This window comes from Cystoisospora suis (genome assembly GCF_002600585.1).
Source record: "Cystoisospora suis strain Wien I chromosome Unknown contig_522, whole genome shotgun sequence".
Lineage (NCBI taxonomy): Eukaryota > Apicomplexa > Conoidasida > Eucoccidiorida > Sarcocystidae > Cystoisospora > Cystoisospora suis.
The window spans coordinates 1,795-28,017 of NW_027153323.1; the positions used below are offsets into that span (position 1 = coordinate 1,795).

At 48.2% G+C, this 26,223-nt stretch overlaps 3 protein-coding genes across 3 annotated transcripts; 1 reads left to right on the forward strand and 2 right to left on the reverse strand.

Moving 5' to 3' along the window:
• Nucleotides 1-3: 3 nt before the first annotated feature.
• CSUI_001325 (uncharacterized protein) lies at nt 4-5,653 on the forward strand. The gene is made up of 5 exons (XM_068061531.1): nt 4-58; nt 1,025-1,389; nt 1,829-1,943; nt 2,696-3,309; nt 4,204-5,653. Exons 2-5 carry the CDS (start codon nt 1,025-1,027, stop codon nt 4,451-4,453), a joined length of 1,344 nt encoding a protein of 447 aa, XP_067926488.1. The 5' UTR covers nt 4-58; the 3' UTR covers nt 4,454-5,653.
• A 902-nt stretch (nt 5,654-6,555) lies between these two features.
• On the reverse strand, nt 6,556-9,364 carry CSUI_001326 (kelch repeat-containing protein). Its single transcript, XM_068061532.1, has one exon. It carries the CDS (start codon nt 8,385-8,387, stop codon nt 6,801-6,803), a length of 1,587 nt encoding a protein of 528 aa, XP_067926489.1. The 5' UTR covers nt 8,388-9,364; the 3' UTR covers nt 6,556-6,800.
• A 2,313-nt stretch (nt 9,365-11,677) lies between these two features.
• Nucleotides 11,678-26,138, reverse strand: CSUI_001327 (swi2 snf2 iswi-like sant). Its single transcript, XM_068061533.1, has 12 exons — nt 22,116-26,138; nt 20,737-21,440; nt 19,929-20,202; nt 19,150-19,290; nt 17,613-18,008; nt 16,589-16,847; nt 15,592-15,913; nt 15,098-15,273; nt 14,299-14,491; nt 13,413-13,548; nt 12,622-12,761; nt 11,678-12,043 (listed from the first exon to the last, which is right to left on the reverse strand). The coding sequence occupies exons 1-12, from the start codon at nt 23,779-23,781 to the stop codon at nt 11,723-11,725; spliced, it is 4,728 nt and encodes a 1,575-aa protein (XP_067926490.1). The 5' UTR covers nt 23,782-26,138; the 3' UTR covers nt 11,678-11,722.
• Nucleotides 26,139-26,223: the final 85 nt, after the last annotated feature.

A 26,223-nucleotide genomic window follows, 5' to 3' on the forward strand; every position in this document is an offset into this window, starting at 1 on the left:
AAGACATGAAGCCATACACCAAACAGAAGTAGAAGATCTCAGGAGACAGCATAGTGAAGTAAGTACCCCCATTCTTTCCTCTTCTTTTGGCGCACCCTATTTCAGACAGTGGACGAGGAAGAGCTTCTTTCTTCTATGGTGAAGCCTCTTGAGATAGATATCTGCGGAAAAGGGGCTGGATGTCCGTGTATGCCTAGATTTGGGGGTGTTCGATTTGTCGGTATGAACTTGTATGGATTTCGACGTCTTTTGCAGAATCGGATACGTCTTTCTTTATCTTCTCTCCAACCGAACTTCAGCCACTTAGGCGATCCGTTAGCTATTCTTTATCCCTTGTGACTTCTGTATTTACACAATACATGAAGACTCGCGCATAGTCTTTCTTCGCGAATCTACAGGCGTCGTGCAAAGGATTCTTGCCAGTGTCGAAGGAGAGGCGGATGTGAATGTGATAGGCGACCCGAGCCGTCTATCCGTCCATGTGTCTATCTATCTGTCTATCGATCCATGTATCTATCTGTGGACCGAGTTATGTCTTCGGCGATACACTATGAAAAGCTCGTTTTGTTACATCACTCAGAAAGGCTAGGCGTTTCTGCAGTAAGGAGGTTTTCTTGTCCATCTGGACATCTACCCTAGCTTTATCTCAGGGTGCACGTTCTCCACCCCCGAGTTTTCTTCCGCCCTCCTACTATAGATAGATTACAAAGAGACAGCTAGGTAGATTAGAGATAGATAGTCTGAAGGTAGATAGATAAGTATATTAAAGACATACAGATAGATCAAAGATGGACCAGTAGATAGGCTAGAGATAGATAGACAGATTAGAAATAGATAGGCAGAAAGACAAATAAGAGATAGGCAGACAGGAATACATCTCATCTGTACACACATACATGCCCTATGTCTTTCTAAACAGGTATATATCGTGGTAGCTTTGTATGGCCTTTGTGTCCGTGTGTGACTTCTATCGTATGACAGTGTTTCTGTCTCTTGCTGTCGTTCTCTCTTTTCGATTCGTCAGATGAGTTTAGATCTCTTGAAGAAACAGCAGGAGATCGAAAGACTTCAACAAAAGCTATCTGTCTATTCCTCTCTGTCTCCCCCTGCTGGTCTTCCGTCAACATCATCGGCGTCATCTCATCCTCTTCATTCTTCTTCATCTTCTGTAAAGACAGTGAATGGCGATGAATACCACACAACTCCTGTAGATTCATGTTCCAACCTGCTGTCTTCCGCTGCTTCTTCTCTCAAGAGTGCAAGGGAAGAGAAAGCCTTCAGAGTAAATGTAGGAGAGCAGCTGTCAGCGGGTCTGAGAGAGAATTGTCTGAGTGATGTGCTTCACTCAGAGGATGAGAAGAATTTAAAGGATCTGCAAAAGACACTGAAGTGAGTGTAGGTGGCTTGACGGGGTTCTCATTGATTGTGTGTAGAGAAGGGGCATGCTTATAATACAGGGTGTATATACACATAGGCATGCTAGTATTTTCGAGGTGGTGTTCGACAGAAACATCTCTAGTGCCCGAGTGGAGACAAGCAACTGTTCTGGACGAAACCTGTTGAGTGGGGTGTACATACAGATGTGACTTGAGGGGCAGAGATCAACCACGTTGTGTGACGTTCTTCCGTTCTCTCTCGTTACACCGGTCTCTACATGAAAACGAACAAAGACATACATGCATATGTAGGCATATATAGAGAGACATATATGTTTATATGTGTGCACGTGCATGTACAAATGTATATGAATGTGCATGCACACATGGGAGTCTATTCACATCGCCATAAGGAGTACACCGGTGTTTACCTTCCTCTGGTCTGTGTGCAGAAATTTACACGACCAGTTATGCGCCTCACAAAGAGATCGGACTCACCTGGAGGTTCAGCTTCGTGAAGAGAGAAGAAAGAATGAAGAACAAGCCGCCCAACTCAAACGACTTCAGGTAATCATGTTTCTCCTTCTAGAGTCTGTTTGCTTTTCTACACGAATCTTCTTTCCTAAGGGTCCTCGTGTATATGGTTCCGCCTGTCTTTGTGTATAGCTAATGGTGTATTGTCACTTCATCATACTCCTTTTCAGCTCTCCTATACAGTGACACATCCATGGCCTGGCTTCCATGCAAGCCGTCAGTTCGTCTCTCACGGAGGCTGTCTAACTCCCCCTTTGGATAAACGATAGCTTAGACATGATAGAATAACTCAAGTATAAATGTTCGTATAGTATCTTTCTACTTACGGTGCAACATACGCAGCCGTCAGTCACAGGCAGTGCCCATGGAGTCTGCCGTACTGATAACGGTTATGGACTCCAACATACATTCAAAGAACTCCTCACTTCAGAGAGAACTGACCAAGATTCTAGTGCTATAGAATGGTGGTTGCTAAAGACACAGAGTGAGATACACCTCAGGCCGCCTTCTCCCCGTCAAGCTTCGATGACGTATCACCTGCACAGGTTGGTGTAGGTTCCTACATTTCTGTAGGTTATTGCCATGGTTCCATAAAGGGAGTAATAGATAAGGAATCACCTTGAGGACCTCCTCCTACTCATTAGTACGGGTGTCCAGACATATGGCTTACTTGGGGGACGAGTACGGGCTAGTCCCGGTGTCTAGACACGGCTGATTACCTGGAGTGGTACGGCGGGGTTCTGCTAAAGCAGGTCACGAGAGTCTGTTGTGACATTTGCTCATAGGATAGACAACATCGAGAAGAGAATTTGTGCACAGTCGAGGCGTGCACAATCGATTCGGAGCGAACTGTCCCTGCGGCGGACCGTGACCGAGAGTTGAGACCGAAGCCCCACACGATGAAGTCAGAAATTTTCCAAAGGGAAGTGGAATACTGGCAGAATCAGCTGGCTGAGAAAGATAATAGAATAGCGCTCTTAACGAGTGAAACAAAGGCCCTAGCTTTCAAGCTTCAGTCTATACAACAACTACAACAGGAAGAAGGAGGGAGAAAAAGCCACCGTGATAAGAATACCTTCTCTAGTGATCGTCGAGGTCTTCATACAACTGGGACGGCAACGACGAGAGTTGTAGTGAAGAAGAAACGTCCCATGAAAGGAGAACTTCCCTTGTTCTCCAGAGATATCGAGGCTGGAGAAGATGACCGGGAAGAGCTGTTGAGCAGACTAGATAACCAGTTAGATGACGTTGATGGAGAAGAACGTTTGAAGCGGGGAGCTCGATGGGCAGCAAGAGCTGTCAGGCGCATGATGATGTGCATGCGAGCATTGTGGAGTGATCTCCTTCAAGCAAGTAACGGAGATGAAAAGATATTCTATCGTCTTGATAGACCCTTCAAGTACGTCGACCTGCCCTCCCTCTTTATGGCATTACTACCACCGGCGGTAGTTAACAACCACTGACCTTGTGCGTAGAGGTGGCTTCTCTCTCCCCGCGACTAATGAATCATTTCTCAACTAAAGGGTTCTGCTGGACGGCTGCAGTATCTAGCTCGCATGCATGGGGAGGAAGTATATAGATAGATAGATAAACCAGCTGACTGAAATCTGTTCCTGGGGGGCCGAGTCTTGTTGAGGAAGCCTTCTCGTAATGGGTGTGTATACAGATAGTTTCTGTCTGCTTCTAAACATTCACCGTTTTGCATTTTCCGCCTACTCTTCTATGGTTGCGAGACAGTAGCTGAGATTTCAGCTTGATCAAGAGGTCTCCGACGCAGTTAGATAGATAGAACACTAGATTAGATTAGATTGGATAGATAGATAGATGACTTGATAGGTTGTAGAAGCACTACTACTACTACAGCGCTTCGTCTGTTGCTTGCGGATGGTACGTATCTCTACCTAGGTGCATAATGGCATGTGGTAAGATACGGAGTTCTGTATGAACCAGCGTAATAGAACCAGTAATAGTTCTCTGATCCACCGGCCACCCGACAGTCAGCCGCTCTTACAAGAAGAAGTTTTCTTGGAAGCCAAAAGACTTTTTTTCCGAACGCCACGTCAGGGGTAAGTCTTCGCCCCCCATAGGGGATGGAGAGCTATCTCATGTATATCGAACTTGATGTGCCTGCGCCCTATCGCTTTTCCCGGACACACACAGTTGTTGACGAGCAACTGGAGAGAAGACTAGTAGACAGTCTTGATCGCCGTGGAAGACGGTGACAAGCCTTCTTTGTGGCATGGAGCTAAGATTTCTGTTCTTGTTGTGCGTGGAATGTGTCCCTTGCCCGCAGGAACTTAAGTCGGCTTCTAGCAGACAGTGGCATGTATCGCCTTGTTTTCTTTGTTTACTTTCTTATGTTGCATGTGCTGGTTTTCTTTCACTTCTTTCTTCCTTCCACCGGCCTCTCAAGTTATCCATCGATTGTAGGGGGTGTCCATCCTCCAGCAATAACTTCAACCCCAGATGAGACCAACATCGTCTCACATCATGTGGCACTCGGAGATCCCTCCTCTTCTACCTCATCAGACATAGATAGATAGATGAGTAGGGACGGACCATGTCATCCTTCCGTTGAAATACCAGCTGTTAAACAGGGCTAGCTTCACGCACAGACAGGGCTAGGCTTATGCATCGGATAGATTTCGAGGAACCCCTGTCCGAGGGGGAGGACTGCGTAAGCTTTTTCTACCGTACTGCACGCATGCCGCAGGAGGCCACTGCGTGTCCCGGGTAGCAGGCGCGGTGGCTTTTCCCTCTTGTTGGTACAAGACAAGCTGCGGCATATCTCTGAAGTCAGTGTCCGTCAGTCTTGAAGCACAGGTAGACACGTATGAAGGAAGTCCCAGTGTCTCCGTACGTGACAGTGTGCTTCTGCATGAGGATAACGGTAGAAAAGCGGGTGCAGTCGGGGGATGCTGCTTGGTGCATGCTTGGGTGCTGCCATGATGGGACAGGGGGAGTCGTATCTAGAACAGGATTCTTTTGTCTTGTGAAGAAATGTAGTTGTTCGTCAGTGAAGTTACATGATGATTTGGGTCGACGACGATTCCTGGAGTAACGAAGTATTGGAAGAGTGCTGAGATTCTTGAAACGTGAGGATGCGAGATAGCAGACGTTCTGTAGCGACAGCTGGGGTATGTTTGTTTGTCGTCTAGCCTTCTTTGCCGTGCGGACGCGTAACCGGAGATGTACGTATGGGTGTTCTCATGCATTCCCGGATTGTCTCTCTGCTTCGCATTGATGTAGTGATCAGCTGTTCGTGCAACGGTATTTTAGGATACAATGCAGAGAGAGTGAAGCTCGTTCTGGGGAAGCAGCTAGCAATCATATAGGAAGATGTTCCCACTGCAGAGATGAATATTCCGTGATAAGCAGATGGTTCTGCCGAGGCAGGGCGTACTCGTGGCAGGGACGTCGACGTGTACGCCTGTTGGGTCCAGTGCGTTACTGATTCGGCACCCGTTGAAGTTACGGGAACCCTGAGTGACAGAGTGGATTGAGGGCTACGCTTCCGTTCTGTGCGGCTGGCTTCGGATGCGACAGGACAAATGTGTGGGACGACTAAATTCGGAAGTCCTTTTCTTGTTAGATGGGATGTCTCCCTTGCGTTGTCCACGAAGAGTCACTCGACTCCGTTTTAGTGATCGCTTTCCAGAGTTGTTAGGAGGCACCGCCGTGCTGTCTCGGTCAGTCCTGGGAAGCAAAGTGCTGCGAGCGAACGGCGTAGCTATGACAGCTGAGGGATTTGTTCCACCCGGTTGGGTGTTGCGTTTTTTGTTTCCTGGCCTGCCAACGTGGGCCACTGCTTATATAAGATGTCGTAAAAGAAGACCTCTTTTTAAGAATGCGAATCTGACGGAGGGAGGATCCGAGTTGGCACTTTGCCTTTTATTCTGAAGCCTCCTCGACTCTTCACTTATCAGGCAAAGCAACCGCTCCCACGCATTCGTTGTTAGCTAACGAGCGACACTTGCACTGTGGAAGAAATAGACAGAAACCGTGACCGACCCGACGGCTGACTAGTAGAACAAGGGGCGCATCGGCTCCTGTATGGCGTGCATACGCACCTCACAGCGTAAACTCTTCAAACATTGGTAGCAGGGAACCAGGCTCAAGTGACATGGTAGACCGCAAAAGCTAGTTAGATCCCACGCTCTGGGAATGCAGCCATCTTCACTACGATCAGCAGGAGATCGTCGGTTGTGTTGCGTCAGAATAATGGAGCCAGCACGTCCTCGGCATCACGAGACAGAAACCGGAACGGGCTGAAGAACGATGCGAATCTTCTTGATGGCTGTTCCGAGCTTCAGCGTCGCTGCTGTCTACTTGTTACTGGGGCACCGACGACCAACAAGGCCGAAGCTGATTTCCGGTTATTCTTTGCTAGGGGCACCTCAGGTAGCAGCTCTCTCGGCGCTACAGACACAACGCCCTAACCCCCTGTCAACACCTGCCTAGGCACGGAGCTCTGCGACCGCGCCACTGAAACAGCGGACGTGTCTTACACTTTGACTCACGCAAGCGATTTCGTGCCGACGTGCGGGACCACATTTCTAGTCGTACAAACGTGTGTCAGGCACGTTTACCGTGAGACAGTTCTCTGGACAAACAGTATGCGGGGCTCGAGACACCGGCGACATCGTTACCAGGACAACGCACAGGACGAATCCGCCTTGCCGTCCAGCTTCCCTAGGGTGTGCGGACCTACAGATTTCTCCAGAGAAGCTGAATTCATCAGGGATCGTACGGTGCATGAGCGAACGGGGACATGAAATCGATCCAAAGCTCACCTCGCTCCCAGGGTAAAACTCCGGCCACCGGTGGCCTCTTGTGAACAATCTCCGCGGTGTGCTGCCGCAGATTCGGGGCACCCCTGTTTTGTGCGTCCTAGTCAAGGTCACTTCCACTGCTACTTTCGCTGGTTGATCCTCCCCTATTCCGACCCCTACCATTCCTCTGGTTGAGATTGCCAAGCTGTTTCGTGGCTTCTAACGCCCTGTTGAGCTCGGCAACCTCAAGTTTATCCACTTTGGCATCCAGCTTCCTCAGAATGTCGGGAATAGATTTCTCCAAAGTGGCAAAGCGCTCCGACAGTTTTTCTAATTGGGTTATAGCTTCGCTTAAGGTGTCAGTTCGCTTCAGGATTTCAGCACGGGCCTCTTCGCCCTTCTTCTCCGTTCTGCTTAGCTCTGCTTTGCAAGCATCCAGTTTCTTTGTAACTTCATCAAGTTCAGCGTGGGCACGCTCCACTCTCTGGTGCACCTTCGACACCGAGCTTCCAATCTTCGCTGTGTTCGCTAATGCAAGCTGCAGACTGCTGAAGATTTCTTTAATCTCATCCTGGGCAGAGTGATTCTCCTCCTCCACTTTCGTTATCGTTCCGATGGTGCATAAAGGAGCCAGACAGTAAACTGTCGACTGCTCCTCGCATCTCCCGAAAACAATTACACTCTGAGTGGCAGGAGAAACGACAGCAGGACCGAAAGTCCCCGTTATGCTCTGACGGCGCGGTACTCGCAAGGAGACGTCACATGCAAACCAGCAGTTTGCAGCGATGTCGTATCCGTGTAGGTCGGTCAAGTCCACGTGTCTGAGCCAGTCACGTGTGACTCCGCCGCATATCCACATGCGATAGTCCGCAAAGGCTGCTGCGTGTTTGAGACGACACCTTGGAGGTGCCCCACTGGCGTCCCGAACCTCTCTCCAGGCCTCCTCTTTGAGGTCATAAATCCACAAATCATTTGAACCGGACCCGCTGCCTGAGGAGCTCCCCCCAAAGAGCAACAGCTTTTCCCTTGACGATTTCGCAGAGCGGCCGCATGTAAGTGTGTGATGCACTCGAGCGGGGGGGCCTTCTGCAGCTCCCGCTGTCGACAGGGGTTTCCATTCGTCGGTCTCAGTTAGCACGAAGCAGTCCGATTCGGCTTGACCGTTCTCGTTCAGTCCGCCGTAAACGAACATTCGAGTGAAATCGAGACTCGAACATGCTGCATGGCCTGTCCGGGGCGATGGCTTCGTCCCTCCTTTTGCTTTCACTTGGTCCCACTTTATCGCAACTGGGTCGAAGTTCCACAGCTTGTCAGTTTTTGTTTTTGAGTCAATTTCTCCACCAAAAGTTGTTACTACACCTACTTCCGCACTCGCCGCACCGTTCGCTGGCCGCCTCCGAACGATGGTGCAATTAGCCAGTCCTTCAGGACCAGCCTTAGATTTCTTTTTTGAATTCGCTCCGGGTATGGCGAACAGCCCGCGCCTATAATCGTATGTGACTAAGGCTTGATCCGCAACGCCATCGATGCGGTTTGTTCCATAGCAGTAGACAATGTCCTGAACGAACGTTACAGCCTCGCAGTGGAAGGACTTGAATGTGCTGTCGTGCTGAAACACCTCCGCGAGAGCGAATGACGGGGAGAAGAGAGGTCCTGCCTCCTCCTTCAACACGGGATAAGATTCTTCTAGCCCTGCGTCCTTCATTCTGCGTAGACTTCAAGTAGACTGTCACGCTTGCAATGTCTCCCGGCCCCAGAGTTCAGAGACTACGAGCCCGAAGGTCAACACTGGCAGTCAGCACTGCATTTCACCCAGCTTCTCCTGGCACGAGAGAAGTGCGCTCAGCCTGCCGGTTAGTTTCCACCAGCTGCTAGCAAAACCCCGACAACAGTCTGAACGAACAGTGGCGTATCAAGCCAGTGAAGGTGGGGACCATTTGAAACCGGACATCTTTACCCATGAATCCGAGCGACGTCGAAAATGCCGAAACCGAGTGTGACGAATAGATCACGCCCGGTACACACCGCGGCACTTGAGTCCACACCTCGAACTCCAAACGCCCCTTAGTATATGCCGGTAGCCTACTTGGGGGACCAGAAAACCTTAGGTTGAGAAATAAAACACTGGACTTCGGCTGATTTCTCTCGGCAGTTGTGAAGAAGGAGTGAGCAGCTTCACTGGCAGGCCAGCCCGTACTTAACGCACCTCCCCGTGACAACTGCGCAGCAAATTGCCCCAAGTCGTAAGATAACAGGAGAGGTGGGCTTGCATCCTTCCGGCCAAGCGGTAATCCAAACAAATTTGCGAGACCGGGCACAGAACGAATGGATTCAGGGCCACTCGTTTGTTGCTATGCATCGGCCGCACCAAGCTCGGCTAGCGAACAGCCAACCAAGAAATCCTCACTCCCTCCCAAACAGCAAATGAACGCAGAAGAAGGGGATCTTCGGGACAAAAGATTGATGCTACCACTCGAAAGAAAACGCGCCAGCAAATACTGTCATGCGAGGTCTCGTCGTCACACGGCTGAAGTGACTCTAGGAGCGGTGTACACCACTGGCACGTTCCTGGACGTGCAAAGCTCCGTTCCGGCAGACAAAAAGACACAAGGCATGCCTTCCCTCTACAGCCGTGCAGGCCCCCGAAGTTTTTCGTTAACACTGCTGGTATTTCAGTTCTCTACGATCCTTGTGTGAGAGCGTGCCCTGTGAATCTAGACGCCCGGTCTTGCAAATGCACCCGAACACGTGGAACCGCTGGCGACTAGGGTGATACAGCTGGACACGCTGCTAACCGTTGCATGTGTGGCGGTCCGGAAAGACTTCGCTAGAGCACGAGATAGCCTTCAAGCTGGTGGATGGCCTATTCTCGACAAGGCTCCACTGGAATCTGCGCCGCATTGGACTGAGCAGTTAATGCTCGTCAGCAAGATTTCCGCGGGCCCGGAGCGGATGCGAGGTGTCTCCGCAGTGGCGGCAGGAAGTAGCGCCCATCGGCGGCAACCGTGACGAGCGCCGGAACTACTACTGGAATATGCAATTAGCCCGAGCCCATGAAATATAGATAAACCTCTACATGTGCAGAAGGTTTGGCTCCTGTGCAGCCGAAGAGCGGTTCTACCGGGCGGAACGCGTCACAGGTGAGAGTATAGTTCAAAACCTGACGGCAGCACACGTGGTTTTCCGCGCATCGGATCGTACTCACGGTTGTTGTAGCGACTGACTCGGTTTGCTGATGCAGACAGCAAGAATGTTCATTAGCATCGCGGGGTGTCGGCCCAAGCATTCCGCTCTCCAGGCCTGCTAGGCCTGGTCGTTGTCATCTCCGGAATGTGACCGTTCTTTTAACGGCGTGGAGAACCAGAGCCAGTCTAAGCAGCGGCAGCGGCTGCTGAAAGCCCCAACGTCAGTCGCCAGGGCTTCGAAACTGCACTGGAGGTCGGCCCCCCGAACTGCCCCTACATAGCAACATGGGGCTGGTACCTGTTAGCCGCTACGGATTTTTTGCATTGATTGCTGTGATGTGTACTTGTCCTCTTGTATTTACGAAGATGCGTACCCTTCTTAGTCCCTTGCCGCTGCCCAGTACCGTCGCGTTCCTATAAGCCTCCACGTACTTTCCGGTCAGTCCCCGGGAAAAAAGCCAAGAAAGAACATGCTGACAGAAGTCCTCATAATGCTTCGCGGCAATCACGAGTTCACTGACTCTTTCAGCAAGCGTAGCACCCTCTACAAAACAAGCTCCGCATGAAAAAGAAAATCAGAGTGCTGTTCATCCTCGAGAGAAGCAACGCCATCGAGTGAGCGGATTCGCGTGTACTAGTCTCAAATCAGTTAGCTCTGAAACAACTCAGCATTCCTTGTTACACGATCATCTGCGGGTGTACGACTGCGAGTCGCTGAAATCAAAATCCTGCAGACCGCATCTCGCCTGCCGCCTCTGGCCACACAGAGCCTCACTTCGTGAGCGTAACTTCGCGACGACCACGCTCCGATAAACCGCTTGAGATGCTGCTCTGCCAGTCCAAGCCCACTCGCTCAGAATGATAGAGGCAACTTTGGGAGAGTCTTTCCGGTTGTGTCGCTCAGGAGCCTCAAAATAGCGAGAATACCAACACCCTCTCTGCATGTTCCTCTTTCACCCCCAACGTGGAGGCACCGCTCGAGGTCAAAAAGCGAATATGTAGGACTCTCTTGTTGTATTCAAGGTTGGGCTATGGGTAATGTAATGTTTATACTGTTCCCCGCCCAAGTACAGCAGCTGGAGAGACCAATAACTGAATTTCGCCCTCTCGGACTAGTCGAAGGCCTCTTCGAGCCGAGTGCGGAGGCGGCTCTCCTAAGTGGGTGAACAAACAGGGGACACGAATGCCCGTCTCCATAAATGTTGAGCTGAGTAAGCGAATTGACTGGAAGTGCCACCGGGTTCGGTCGTGGCCAGCTGAGTTCAGTTGCCTGCTATTTCAGGCCGCTGTCTCCGGCAAACCAGTCCGCTAAGCTCTGCGCGGCCAGAGAGACAATGCGGCCAGTCTCAGCCAGTCCAGGGTGGCTGAGCATTCAGACGGAGCCCCCGAAGTGTGGAATATGGACAAGAAAAAAAGGACGGCCGTAACGCCAGTGGAATACTTGGAAGAGGGCAAGCGCGGGTTCGGACATGAGAAAAGGAAAAGACAGCTCCGCTCCTCGCCCTTTCGTGACATGCGGGGAGGAAGGCGTGAATGACCTGACCGCCGCCGTAACAAGCAACCCGGGAACGGGACTCCTTCATTTCTATCTCCATCATTCTGTCTAGGACGAAGTGACAAAAACTCCTGCCTCATCTTCAATTCCTCAACACATCACTGGTATTTTTCCTGCGTTCTTGAAGCCCCTTTTCTCGTTCACCTCTTCAAAAGATCGGCACTGCGTTGTTCAAGCAAACTGTTCGACTCGATTTTCCAAGGACATGGACAAACAGATAGAAGTTCCACTGAGCTTGCACGAAACAAACGAACACGGGTGGGCAATACACATGAACATTCATCAACTATGAATGTACTGTCAACATGAAGCACCAGCGGTAGCCCAACTGGCTCTCGGTCGTCTCGATGAACGACAGCTACTCTTTTCTTCGACCACGCCCCCGCCGACTGCACTTGGGCCCCTAAACGATCCACCTGACACACCACCACTGTTTTCTTCTCCTGCAGCACCACATGCCTCAGAAAGGATTCCACCTGCTAGCTGAGTTCCCGTCACTGGGACTGTCGCGGCATTTGGTGCAACAGATGAGGCACCAGCAGAGGATGTCACTGAAACAGCACTCGGCCGAGGTGTGTCAGGGAGATCCAGACGTCTCCTTCCCCTCGTAAATCGTTCCCCCTGTTACAGGAAAAAGAAAGAACAAAACGTTAAAAGAGCTACGTCCTCCGGTGGAAAAATGATCACTTCTGTCATTCATTTTCTACACGTGTAGTTCGTCGTTGCTTCACTCTCATTAGTAAGCCACGTGGCGCGGTAGACTCGCCTGCATTGCGTACCCATAACCAGGGAGTGCTAGTCCATGCGATTCTTCTGATCGATCAATCACAGATGATCTCCACGGACTGTACGCACCGCCCTGTAGACGGAAAGACCGCCGCGCGGACATAGCTGGCTACACCGTCTGCCCAGACACTGTCGCAGCACAATCCCTCGTGAGTCCTATATATGAAGAGATCTACAGGTAGAGACGAAATAACTCGCTGGAGATAGATCCATATATACGTACATACCCCCAGTCAGTACATCTATCCATTTATCGTCTTTGCAAACAAACTTCCTTCTAGATCTGGGCTGATCAGCGAACGTATACGGGACCCATGTCGATACCTACTGTCGACGATAATGAGAATCACACTCCCCCATCCCTACACGGACGCTTGTGTTCTTGACAGGGAAAGGTAACAGGGACTACGTACCTCCTCTTTCTTCAACAACCTCACCAGGGCCTCGGCCCGTTTGCCGAGGTCTGCACCAGATCGGGAGCGCATGAACCAGTCAAACCGCCACTGCGAATCTCGCAGCATGAGATCGCGAAGTTTATCCCAGTTGCCGTACCCTGAAAGATTCAGACAAGAACATCACAAAGGAGAAGAAGATCAGAATCCAGGCGCGTCGTCTACCGAACATACCGACAAAGACCAGAAGAAAGAAGTTTTCAGGAATTCAGCTGTCTGTCTGTTCTCTCTTAAGACAAACAAGAAGGTCACAAACACAAAATCTCTTTATAACACGAAATGAAAAGCACCAAGCACAGACACTGCTAACGTGAATGACATAGAATGAATACACCCTCCGTGCTCCACAGACGACAAGGAAATTGAAGACGTCTTATCATATACCTGCACCTTACACAACACACAGCTGCAGTGTCGTGGTACTAGCAGGAGCTGCTGTATGAGAGAATATAAACCCCGCTACACACGAACATATGTATGTAGATGCACACCTGACTTCGGCTTGTAGTTATTACCACAGGTAGTGGAAAAAGGCTGCCCACACACTTATTATAATACATACAGCCTCAGCTCCTCCATTCGTATCCAAAAGGAACGCAACCTTCTTCATAGACTCGGTACATCTAGCTATGGGAAGAAGCCCGCGTAATCCCACGTGCGATCCAGTCACATGAAGAACAAAAGAAGAAGAAATCGAATGGAGTTACAACAAGTGGAGTAGAAGCAAAAAAGAGAATAAACAGGAAACTGACCAAGAAGCGTCGTCATATTCAGAATCCATCGGTCTTCGCCTTCGGTGAAGATGCTCCGACTTTTGAGGGCACCGCCATAAGGAATGAGAAGCCGTCTCCAGGGGACATCGTACTGTTGCTGTCTCCGAGCAATAACCTACAGAGACGAGAAAGATCGGAAGAGAAAGTACTACAACTACACACCTTCTGAAAAGAGAAAAAGATCTTGGGGCATACACTTACTTACTCTACGAAGAGGCAATAAATCTGTGTACTTCTCTTTTTGTACACACGAAGACACTGCTGACAAGAACAGTCTACAATTTGAAAAGATCTCCCTAAGAATGAATGTGAGGCAAACTAGGAGTAAACGACTGACGGTGAACCTTGGAGGCAAGAAGAACGACACGTATGACCAAAGCTACACGAATGCGAGCCCACTGTTCTGTACACATATACATACAAACATATTCATACACACATACATGCACACATACCCTTGTATATGTACACACAAGAAAGACCGAGTGACTGCCGGGAGTCTCCTCATGATACACACCAACGGATGAGAAAATTACCTGAGTCCATCAGTGAGAACGAAGATGCCCCCACAGAGGAAGCTACGCAGACATATACAGAAGCGAAGATCAGCAACAAGAGCGAAAATCTACTTACATGCCGTCACCCAGGAAGTTAGATGGGATTCTCCAGAAGACCATCTACCACGTACATCTACTATATCCCCTCGATAGAAACGATGAGAAAGCAGAGAGAAACACAGAGCAATCAGACATCTTTGAATGATGAATGCATGCATTTGCCAAGAGCAGGGAGAGAGAACAGATGAGTAGGAGATAGTGTTTCGTCGCCTATAAAGCAGATAAAGCTCGCCTCCATCGTTACGTACCTGTTCAAGTTCTCTTCTTTTGTTGATGACAGCTTCACCCTCTTCAATACGTCGTATCCACTTCTCCCATCCAGCGATCTCTTTGTAACGTCGCCAGAAGACTTGTGAGTAAGCCGCAACTTCTTCAAGTGTCTTGCCGTCGACTTCTGTTGCAATCCGTGCTAAGTCATGTCTCCCGTACATTTCATTTCCTCTGAAAAAGAAAAGACGCCAGCATACACGAGGACGACCGGGATGACAGAGAACGAGCAAAGCCCAGTTCTCCTGCCTTCTACGATTATATACATATGCATCTACATACACCAGATTCCTCTATACGCACAAACACACTCTCTGGTTTGCTGCTGCATCTATCGTCGAACTATGTTGCAGAATGCTGACGACACACTATGTAGACGCTGCACTACAAAGCCGAAGAGAGAAGTAGGAACTGGGAATAGACAGCCTGTCTCTTTGGCTGTGTCAGCCCCGTAAAGGCGCCATGTGTTCTACATCTATGTATAAGAAGGGACAATAGGCACGAGGGAAGAAGAATAAGAGAATTCCATGAGGACGAGGTTTTTCTACAACAGGAATTCTATAAACACACCGGCTGATCTAACGAATCCGCGAGGTAGATTTTCTACCCACACCAAAGAAACTCACACATTCTATATGTTTTGCCCTTCAAAGGTAGATCAATCGAGCGATCGCTACTGTGTCAACAAAGGCCACATATAATAGAAACTCCCTTGAAGCGACGCAGTCTTCTCTTTCCGTTAGCCCTGCTGAAAAAGAAACAAAAGAAAAGTTTTCCTACCTGACAAACTGTATGAAGTCTCGTTTTCCCCAGGATCCGAAACCTTCTCTAAGAAGCCGTTGCTTTTCTTCACGTTCTTCATCTGTCGGAGGCTTGGCATTCCCTTGGTTTCTATAGAAGTTCAACTCCGCCGTATGGAGTTGCTCAATACGTGCCCGATCGTAAAATTGCCACTCCTATAAGCAATCAAGCCAGACACCAACATAATACACCCACCATCAGAACCTTTCACATCTGCCACCTCCTCCATGCAAGTGTCTGCGAAAAGGGGAGAAAACGAAAGAAAGGAAGAAACAAACGAAGAAAGAAAGACAACGGCGAAACTGCCCACCTGAGCGTCTACAGATCACCGGGAACACACACAGGTCCACAGCTCTCCACTTGGCTGAGAAAATCTTCGATCGCAGGAGGAGCACGAGTGTAAGAGAGGAAACAAGGCAAGAGAGGCAAAGAATAGAGAAGCGCCAGGGAAGAAGTCTGCGTGTGAGTCGTACTTGCATAGGAGGAAGTCGGACAGCTCGGGGTATATGTTTAACTTTTCTTTGATCGGCACTCTGTTGCATTTGAAGTTGGACTTCCTGTTCTTTCAAGAGCCTCATTCTTCTTCGACTTTCTCTTTCATTTTGAGCTTCAAGTGTCTGTACAGCTAGAGCAGCCCAAGCTTCTCGATCCGCTTTTCTCTGTTGATCTGTGTAATCTACCCCATCATATTCATACAGATTCGAGGAAGGATTCGGGCTTATGCTGAAATCTAATAAGCTCTTCTTCACATGCGTCTGGAGTTTCTCGTTCATCGTATCTGTCCTCGCCTGACCTCTAATACAAAGAAAGATAAGGAAGAACACACCATACAAACACGACAGGACGTTGACAAAAAGAAAAGAGAGGGAGAAGACATAGCAACTCTTCAGAGAAACTTTCAGTGGTACCATGATAGCTATAGAGACACGATCGACGAGCAGGCCTCCTGACGTGTATATACAGACAAGAAGTATCACGACTTCCAACTTCGGTGTGAGTAGCGGGAGTTATTCATATCCCTCATGAAGGCATGCACCAACAGCGGGTGACAAGTCTGTACAGCCATCGAATTACGCAATGACAAACAGCTCAAGTTTCTTAACGTGAAGAAGAGACGAAAGACGGCCAGTACAGCATAAAAGGTGACTAAAGTACACCACGATGGAAGGAGAGTCTCAGGGGTTCTCAGGGCAAAAACAGCCCCGCGGCTTCGATCGTTTCGTTACCTACATACAATGAAGCTGGGCTCTAGAGTCATCTATCTATACACATGTAGACGAAGTCGCTGGCTATCCAAAGACGTGTATGCAAGAAACGATGTATGAATATCTACGCATGTATATGTATGCATGAATACGTGTGTATGTACATGTACGTATGAATACGTACGTATGTACGCGTACGAATGAATATGTATGTATGTATATCTGAGTATGAGAATGTAGGTATGTACGGTAAGCATCTCTGTACCTGGCTAGGATAGCTTCAAGATCTTCCTCTGTTAAATCATCGCCAGCTCCCGATTTGAAGATATGATCAGCCCCGAATTGAACCATCGTCATGAGCTCATTCTTCGACAACTGTTTCTGCTGATTCTGTTGATCACTCAATCGTCCTTGCTGTATAATAGCTGTATCGAGCTGTAGCTTTAGAGTGGCTTTTTCGATGATCTTTTCTTCTATGGTGTGCTCGTGTATAAGCCGATAAACATTCACTGCACTCTTTTGTCCTTTTTTGAGCACAGCAGCACACAGCAAACAAAAGACCTCATGAATGAAGAGGAGACGACAAAAGACGCATGCGGATCGCTCAATCTTAGGAAGCTACCTAAAGCCTACTATCACGACGTTCCACGCATCCACACATCAACCACCCTCGAACCATGCTGACAAATGAGGCTTCTATATAAGAAAACATGGCGTGACCTGCAGAAAACGGCGTCGAAAGAGCAGCCTATCTCTCCATAGAGGGGTAGAGAAGAACGCACAACCGAGAAAGTCTATTTGCATATCCCGTCAGATCTGCCTACTACTCGCTTCTCCGGTGTATCGACACACCAACGTACCAGAGTGTTTTCTCAGGAACCTGGAAGTAGAGCAGAAGTATAGCACTACTACCAGTCGTAGCTAACGTCACAGGAAGTCTTAGGCTAAGAAACACTTGGTCAACACGAGGAAGTTCTCCACAGGTCACTTCACTCATATACAGAAAACGTGCATTTTACTTCGGAGGCAACGACGAAAACCGAGAAACAACGGAGAAAGCATCCAAACTGTCGTCTTCCCTCTTCCTTTCTGTCTTCTTCTTCGTTCTTTCTCCTCGTCCGTCCTTCTCTCTCCCCCTTTCTCAACCCATGATACTTCTATCTAGCTTCATCCATCTATCAACCAATCACGCTTGTTACCTTCTTCAATCGTGTTTTCTTTCCTTTCTTTCTTTCTTTCTTCATTCATTCACTTCGGCTTATCTTTGAACTAAAAAGTTACTTTCTTACCTATACGATGTACACGGTCCATGGCTTGTAGATCAACTTGAGGGTTCCAGTCAGAGTCATAGAGAATGACGGTATCTGCAGTTGCGAGATTAATCCCTAGACCGCCAGCTCGTGTTGAAAGAAGAAAAACAGGAATATCACTCCCAGGGGCGTTGAAGGATTCGATCTGTCGATCACGATCATCTCCCGATGTATTCCCGTCTATACGGCAGTATTTGAATTGGCGAATACGACAATAGTCTTCCAAGATATCGATCATTCGAGTCATCTGTGTAAAGATCAAACACCGACGATTCTCCATGATCAATCGACGTAGAAGACGATCGCAAAAACGAAGCTTTCCGGCATTCTCAATGACATGTTCTCCAAAAGGATCAGCGTTCTCCGGTTCAAATCCTGTATTCAGAAACAACGAAGAAGAACACACAAGAAAAAAGTCTCCAAAGACAACTCCCTTTCTCTCTCTTCCAGGAGGAACTGGTGAGTAAGAATGACAAAGGTAGACACCTGTCTCCTTAGTTGTGGTCGTCCCTCCCTAGAGCTCCTTCAGCTCGGAACCAAGAGCAGTACGACGCTCAGAAGCGATAGGAGTAGTAGTTGTAGAAAGATAAAAAATATGGGGCCAAGACACATACATGAATCTCTAAATATTCAAATGACTCCTCACGACAAGGAGATCACCTCGGCTCCTTTTACCTCTGTTCCTTATTGAACTTGATAGCTACTAATCCGTATGACTATGCAACAATATGTGAGTATGTATGTCTCTACATTTGAATGTAGAAGGCGCATGTATGGAGTACTGCGTATGTGTATCTAGTATGATTATCATGTGCATCTTGTGTTGACTACCTGTATAGTAGGGGCTAGGGGACGGAGGGAGAAAGATATATATATATATAAACTGATACAGAAAAAGCCTCATGTTGTTCTTTACCTCTTGGCGACCACCAAGAGTAGAAGTAGAACTACTACACCACAAAGTAGCGCCATTAGCATCATAGATGTCGATACACGTAGACCACATGTACATCCGCCCTCCCTTCCCGCCTGTCATAGCTCTCCCAATTGTGCATGCGTTGACCTTCCTTTTTGTGAAGATAATAGACATCCTCGCTTTGAAAGATAGATGAGCGTCAAGGTCTTCTAAAGACGTTCATATCCATCCGCCTTGATATGACGTCTTCTCATGCTCATTGGTAATTATCTTTCATCTATCCACTCCCAAAGAATCTCATTCCTAGCTAACTACATAACTAGCTGACTTAGCCAGTCCTCTTGCCTACTTGAAATACATAGGCACACGACACCGCCCGCCGCTCCCCGCCTTCCGCTCAAACAAACCGGTCGTCCACACACTGCTGTCGTGTTCGGGTTTTTCCACATAAAAGGGGGGGGGGGGGAACAGATAGAATGGGTAACAAGCGACTTCAGAAAAGTTGCAACAAGCTCTTCTCTCCTTTCTTGTTAGAAAAGAGAGACGTGTACATCGATGGTTGAGATATCTATGGATAAAGATATAGATCGATGTATATACCTTCGAAAAGATAGGGATGATTGCACGCTTTGCGTAGCTGCATTGCAAGGTTAAGGAGTTGAGTACGACCTGCCCCTTCGGCGCCTTGAAGAGCAGAGACATTCTTCGTCAAGAGATCCTTGTAAAGACGTTTCTGCATAGCTAAGAAAGGAAAGAAAGACACCATGCAACATAGGCAAGTCAAGCGACTCTTTCGACTTCTTCGCTCGCTATCTTCACTATATATGATGGTTTTCCTGTGAAGACTTCAGCTACTGTGAAGGGTTGCGACATGACACGAGCCGAACTGAGAGAAAGGTACCGACCGACACGGGAAGGATCGGCCCCTTCAACAGGAATGGTATCTTGTTGTCATCTCTATACAGAAAATGAAGAAGAAAGCTTTTCTTTCTCTGCATGTAGAAGTGAGAGGAAGGAAAGAAAGAAGAGAGGTATACAGCACAGCGAGACAAGGGTAAGGTAACGCGGAAGAGTCAGAGATTCTCTTCTGAACGTATATACATACTCAGACATCCATGTTCATCCATACATACATATTGATGCATACATACGTATTCATACAGGTGCAAACAGATATCCATATTCATGCAGATACATACATATCCTGTATTCCACGGGGCAAAAAGCATGAACGGACTGCAAACACGGCTGATGACGGAGAGAAGAGAAGAAGATCGGAAAATCGGGATGCACCGCCAACCCAGAACAAGAACGAGAAGTGCAGAGAGACAAGAGAAAGCGAAAGGCCACAAGGACTTTGCTAAAGAAGAGAGATTTACCTGATAGAGGAACAAAGAGAAGTAGCTCCTTCTTTGGAGGCATCTCTTTCAAGACTTCTTTCTTCACTCGTCTTAACATGAAAGGCCGTAGAATACTATGTAAGCGAGTAACTATCTTCATATTTCTCTCTTCTCGCTTTTCTGCCGAGAGACCGTCACCCCCGCCTTCTCCTCCCCCTCCCGTCAAGTCGAAGAGTTGCTCGAACTCCGTTGACGAAGAAAAAAGCGAAGGAAACAAGAAGTTCAGTAACGCCCACAGCTCTCTCAGATTGTTCTGCAAGAAACAATGTCAAACAGAGAGAGATATATAAACGAAAGTGCATGCGCATTCGTGTATATGAAAGGAGACAGGAACGATATAGGTGGATAGGGAGTCTCGGCGGGTGTAACCAACACAAAAGGTTCATATGTATAGACGTGAACACATGCACAGCACATGGCATCACTGGATAGAATAGATACATGCATGCACTTGGCCAACATGTATCATACACTGGAGCACGGCATATAAGCATATACATACACATACAAATGTATATGGGATATACGAGAGGTGTGGATGAAGCTGTTAGATGACACCTCCCGATTGAAGAGGTAAGGAGCCCGCCTTTCTTTCTCTCCTCTCCGATGTTTTCTCTCACACACCAGAAACTACTGCCCTACTCCATAATTGATCAACCCCCTATCTATCTATCTAATTATCTACGTAGTCTACCTATCCGATCTATCTATCTATCTGATGCTTCACTTCCTTCATCGGCGCCCGGCGCCAAGCATAGTTAGTGATCTGTATTGGTGTTTTTCCTACCTGAAGAGGAGTCCCTGTGAGTAATAGACGACGTCTTGTGTTGAAGAGGCGAGCGGTTTGCGCAAGCTTTGAGCTTTCATTCTTGATGCGATGAGCTTCATCGATGACAATATACTCCCAGTTCACTTTCATGAACTGCGCTCTCTCTAGAATACACATTTCAAAAGAAGTCACCACGGCATCCACACGATCAGGCAAAGGTTCCTCCTCTCCTAATGAAGAAGAAGAGGAAGAAGCCCCAGCCATAGAAGACTGTCCACCCCCTCCACCTCCTTCTTCTCCTATGGATGAAGTCCCTTCACCTCTATCACGACCCCCTTCTCTTCCTTCTTCTCCTCGGTCTATGCCCTCTACTCCTCCCCCCTCAGCCGTTGTCATACCACCACTACTACTATCTCCTTCTCGTGAAGACGAAGAAGCAGTCCCTTCTTTCTCTCCGGAGATCTCTTCTTCATCCTCTAACATATCCTCGTTCATATCAGCTGAAGAGGAAGAATTCGCAGACGATAAAAAATCTTCGCCTTCACTCCCTCCTCCACCCGCTCTTGATCCTGAGCCATTCCCATTGATCGAGCTGGCAGAACGAGCATTTGAAGTCCGTTCGACTATATGGGCTAAAGTAGCACGACGTGTCTCCTTGTCTCCGAGAACCTTCACAGCATTGATGCTAGGACAGAACTTACGGAACTCCGTCATCCAATTGCCTAGAGAAAGAAAGAGAGAAAAAGAAAAGCTCACATTCCTCATGACACACCTCGAAACCCCCCCTACGAGAAGCAGGCAAAGATCAATGGAGTGCTATTCTAAAGAACAATCTATACAAGACACACAGCACCACCACAGTTTTCCGGTGTATATCCAGGCGGGAGATGAATACGTGTATAGATGAAAAAATACATGCAGGAATGTGAAGAAGACAAACAAGACTCACACACGGAAAGGAAGAAGAAACTCTCTACCTTGAAAGTTACGCACGACTCAACGCTGCATCCAAAGAACCCAGTCACATCGACAGGACCAAGCAGGCAACATACGAAGTAGATAACTGCCTAAGTGCTTAGATAGTTACAGTTGCCCGTCCACCAACAAACCCGCGAAGAGAAAGTAAGAAAGAAAGAAAAGAAGAAAGAAAGAAGACTTCCAATATACTAGAGAAGGTAAGACACCCTAAACCCCTCTTACAACAAGAACCGATGTGAGTATAGGAGGACACCTATGTAAAGCAAAGCCCATCTCTATATCCATCTTTCTTTCTTTCTGTCTATATATGTCTACCTATGCGTCTCGTATGTATAGAATCCCAAGGCACATAGATATATCGCTATGTGGAGGCGCCACCCGCATAGACGAGATGAGAGGCAGGGAGCCTTTCATGTTACCTATAGTGCTCTTGGGGGCAAGAATAAGATGAGGACCGTCAATGCCTTTTCCTTCTTTTAGAAAGGCAAGTAATGAAATGGTTTGATAGGTTTTTCCTAAGCCCATTTCATCGGCAAGAATTCCATTCATATTTCTTTCATAGAGTTGTATGAGCCAGTTCAACCCTTCTAGCTGATAAGGCTTTGGCGCACACTTGAGAATCGATGGGTGGGTTGTGAGCCTTGTCACTACACAGCCTGCTCTTCCCCCTCCATCATTCGTTCCAAAATTATCAAAATCTTCTTCCATCGAATAGTCTTCGTCACCACCTCTTCCTTTACAGCGACTCCTCTCTGTCTCCGCTCCTGCTCTCCCTGATCTTCTTCTCTTTTCTCGGAGAGAAGAAGACACATTTTTTGAGCCGTTTCTTAACAAATCTCTCTCTTCTCCTTCTGGCCGTTCGAGATCTTCTGCTGACTTGGTATCGCTATATCTCCGTTTACGTTTGGTGAATGTACTCGTACCATGACTACTGTCGTCATCATAATGAGAAGAGGAAGAAGAAGAAGCAACACGCCTTTCCTCTCTTTCTTCGTCGTCTTCGCCATCTCCTTCGGCTTCTCGTTCTCCCTCCTCTTCAGATGAAGACGAAGAGATAACTCGCTTGGCTCGCCGAGCTCGATCACGGGTGCTCAGCCGAGTACTATACGACCTCCCACCACTACTACTTCCTGAAGAAGAAGAGCCCGAGGATGACGGGGCTATGGATCGAGAAATCGAAACGGAAGATGACTTTGTTGATCCACCACCGCTAGGACTAGGCAGAGAAGCACTACCCCCACTACTGAATTTGGTTGAAGACCAACTTTTGCTATGACAGACAGTATCATTATTACATAAAGATAAAAGATAACTTTCTCCATACTCCAGTAGAAGTTGAAGCTTTCCTACCGGGCCTTCCTCTGTTGATGCCGAGGAAGAAGAAAACGAAGATGAGAAACTTCCTCGATTTCGATCATGAGAGAATGAACCTTGATCACTTCTCACTACTCTATTGCTGCTCGACTTCTCTGAACGACTATGTGAAGATGATCTCTCATCTTCCCACGAGTTGTCGCCGCCTCCTCCTCCTCCTCGCTCGGCTCTGTCTTCACTGACATCTCCGGACCTCGCGAGAGCTCTTTGATCCGTGGCATGACGACGACGAGATGAGGAAGAAGAGGAGGGTGCACGAGAGAATCGACCGTCAGGGCCGCGTCTAGGACCCGATGACACAGGGGAAGATGGAATCACGCTCCTATGTTCAGCTGAAGAGAATGTCTGAGAAGTCGATGACAAAGGGGAAGAAGAAGAAGATGAGGAAGAAGAAAGGGAAGCATGTCTTTCTTCGTAAGCTCGAGACGATGTAGGATCAGAGGCTTCTGGAGCTGGAGATAATGCCGGAGACGGACGGGAAGATGAGAAATCTTCATCTTCCCCCTCTTCTCCTGTTACTTGTGGTGGCGCTAAAGTGTGAAGTGAGGAAGGCGCAGAGGGAGGTGAGAAGGACATAGGATTCTGAGAGGATTGAGGACAGGAGGAGGGGGGATGGAACCTCTCGTCGTCCAGCTCCTCCTCAACGGCTGTATCACCAGTCATAGAGGTAGAAGAAGCGGTGGCAGTGTCTACACATCCGGATAGAAGCATTTCGATGATTCACAGGTAGTCCTGAAAAGTGAGGGGCGAGTGTGTTGACAGGAGGGAGAGGGCGAGCAAACGACAAAAGAAGAATCGAGAGAATACTCATATGATGTCGACTTGAAGAGAAAGAAGAAAGAGGGGAAAGCGTCCTCTATGTCTGGAGAATGGCGAGAGTATGCGATGAAAGCAGTGAAAAAAACAGGCATGAAACTTGATGAAGAGACTCTATACAGAGAGAAGAGAATAAGAAAGGAAAGTCAAATAGACCTGATAAGAAGTGCAAGCGAGCGAGCGGGAGAAAGCAGAGAAGACGACGAGTCCTCCTTCTAAAGAAACCTGTAAGATGTGGTCAACCAATGAGATTGGCGGAATAAGGTGGCAACTGGTATTGAAGCATCCCGGGAAAGAACAAGAAACGAAGCAAAAGAAAAGATACGGAAACATACGATCTTGGAGGAACGAGCCGACCGAATAGCGCGGGGAGGAAAGGAGACGGATGATGATAACGACTCCTCGGGAGCATCAATCGAAGAAAGGAATTAAGCCTTTGAAACAGAGTTACAAGCAGCAAGAGGGTGTATGTACGGCTGACCAATCCAAACAAAAAGAAGAGAATGGCTCTGCCTTAGAAAGAACAGAGATATCTGCTGACGTTATCCCCATGAGAATCGGGAGCTTGGAACAGAGGAGACGGATTGACACCACTTAGAATAAGGTGTCTACGTGTACTCAAGCAGATGTCGCCGGGAGCAACCGCCGAGGGCCGACGCAGATGTCTGTCTCTTTCCTGGGTGATATGGCGAAGAATCTTTTCATCGACAAACGGATAAGGTGTGATCGACGACTATTTCAGATGGAAGCACGTAAGGCCATTGTCTTGCGAGAAAGAGTAATAAGGAAAAAAGGAGAAAGCTTGGAGGAAGAGCTTACTTGGTCATATCATCAACGAACTTGTCGGCTAGCCAAGTCACGAGCAATATACACACTCAACTAGGAAATGTACTAGACTAGAGAAATCAGAAGGATTCGACGGCCTCCTGCGATGAAATGCTGTAGAGAGGTGGAAAGGACACCCAGAAGAAGTACTAATACGACGCGGGTAAGAGAGATTACCGTTCCGAAAGATCAAGAAGAATGAGGATGATAATGATGCTGTCGAAGCAAGCGATACTGGTGAGAAAGAAGCCAAGTTAGAAAGACAAGAACAAAAAAGGTGACAGAGATAAAAAGTCCCCGTGAAAGGTCTCGGAGTTGCTCCGGAGACGGTAAGAGGGAAAACGGGAGGGGCCGTGACTGGACGAAAAGCAAGACCAGAGTTCAAGGACAGACGAGAAAAGAGAGCGCTTTATTATTGGACAAGAAGAGTGACGCTGGTCTCCTCACATCCCCGTAACGCTTGAGAAGTTCCATTAAGGGGTGTTGAAAAAGAACGGCCTGTAGAGACGAAGGGTTAGTCCGCTAGGAACAAGGGAAGAGTAGGATCAGACAGACCGCTGGCAGAAGGAAAGGAAGCTCTTCGGATTTCATGAAAGCAAGAATACAATCAAGCATGAAGACATACCACAGAACTCAAGTCTCCATATCCCTGTTGTGTCTCCTCTTCCTCACACGTCGTTCTTCTAAGTGCGTGGAAGGAAAAAACGGACGCCGGCAGGAGCATGAACACCCGAAAAAAAATCGCAGAATGGAAGACTTGGCTCACCCTCCACGGATTTCATGAGGGCTACACGTACAAAAATCGATACGGCTTGTTTGCAGACCAAGAAAGATGGAAACGGAGAAGAAGGAGGAGAATAGATAAGCAGCAGGGCTGATAGAATTGCAGCACCTGCCCCTACCTTTTAACGGGCGGGCGGGAACCCTCCTCCTCCCTCCTCTTAGCTGAAAAGATCTCAAACACTGCCGCCCGCCGCCGGTGACGGCGAACAAGACTTCCAGGGGGGACAGACGCTACCACAGTCACTTTTCTCCACCACTCCTATCTACCCCTTCTTCCCACCTTTTCGAGGCGCGCATGCATAGATGACAGGCCTTGATATTCACGACAGATCAACGAATGTAAGGATTAATACTGAAGTAACATTGAAAACCACCGGGAAAGACAGTCTTAGTGTGTCAGGCCCAGAATTTGCTAGGCAGTCGACTCAGAATGGTGTCGTCTTATATCCGAAGTCGTGCAAAATCGACGTTCGGGTATGTGTCCCTTCTCGGTTGATGTGCAAAGAGCTCGGTGTCCTCCAAAGAAATTCAACTCCTCGGGTTGACCTCTCGCGTACTTCCATTCGTGCGAGCTTTCTTTGACGAAGACAGGTCGAATTACGGGGAAATGATGACGAGAGAGGAGCCAGTAAGGGCAGAACTGCTTCTGAGGCGTGAGCCCCGATTCAGCTTGGGGCCGCTCGTTGTCACCCTGGGGAGTGAACCAGGCGTCCTGTGTTGAGAGAGTTA

Bases quoted from the DNA above. Each gene is read 5' to 3' on its own strand.
- CSUI_001325 (XM_068061531.1), top strand. From the start codon at position 1,025: ATGAGTTTAGATCTCTTGAAGAAACAGCAGGAGATCGAAAGACTTCAA. The intron at 1,390-1,828 runs GTGAGTGTAGGT...GTCTGTGTGCAG, and splicing joins GATCTGCAAAAGACACTGAA to AAATTTACACGACCAGTTAT. The intron at 1,944-2,695 runs GTAATCATGTTT...ATTTGCTCATAG, and splicing joins CCCAACTCAAACGACTTCAG to GATAGACAACATCGAGAAGA.
- CSUI_001326 (XM_068061532.1), bottom strand. From the start codon at position 8,387: ATGAAGGACGCAGGGCTAGAAGAATCTTATCCCGTGTTGAAGGAGGAG.
- CSUI_001327 (XM_068061533.1), bottom strand. From the start codon at position 23,781: ATGCTTCTATCCGGATGTGTAGACACTGCCACCGCTTCTTCTACCTCT. The intron at 15,914-16,588 runs GTACAGAGATGC...TCTTTGTATTAG, and splicing joins CTTGAAGCTATCCTAGCCAG to AGGTCAGGCGAGGACAGATA. The intron at 13,549-14,298 runs GTACGTAACGAT...TCGTCTCTGTAG, and splicing joins AAAGAAGAGAACTTGAACAG to GTTATTGCTCGGAGACAGCA.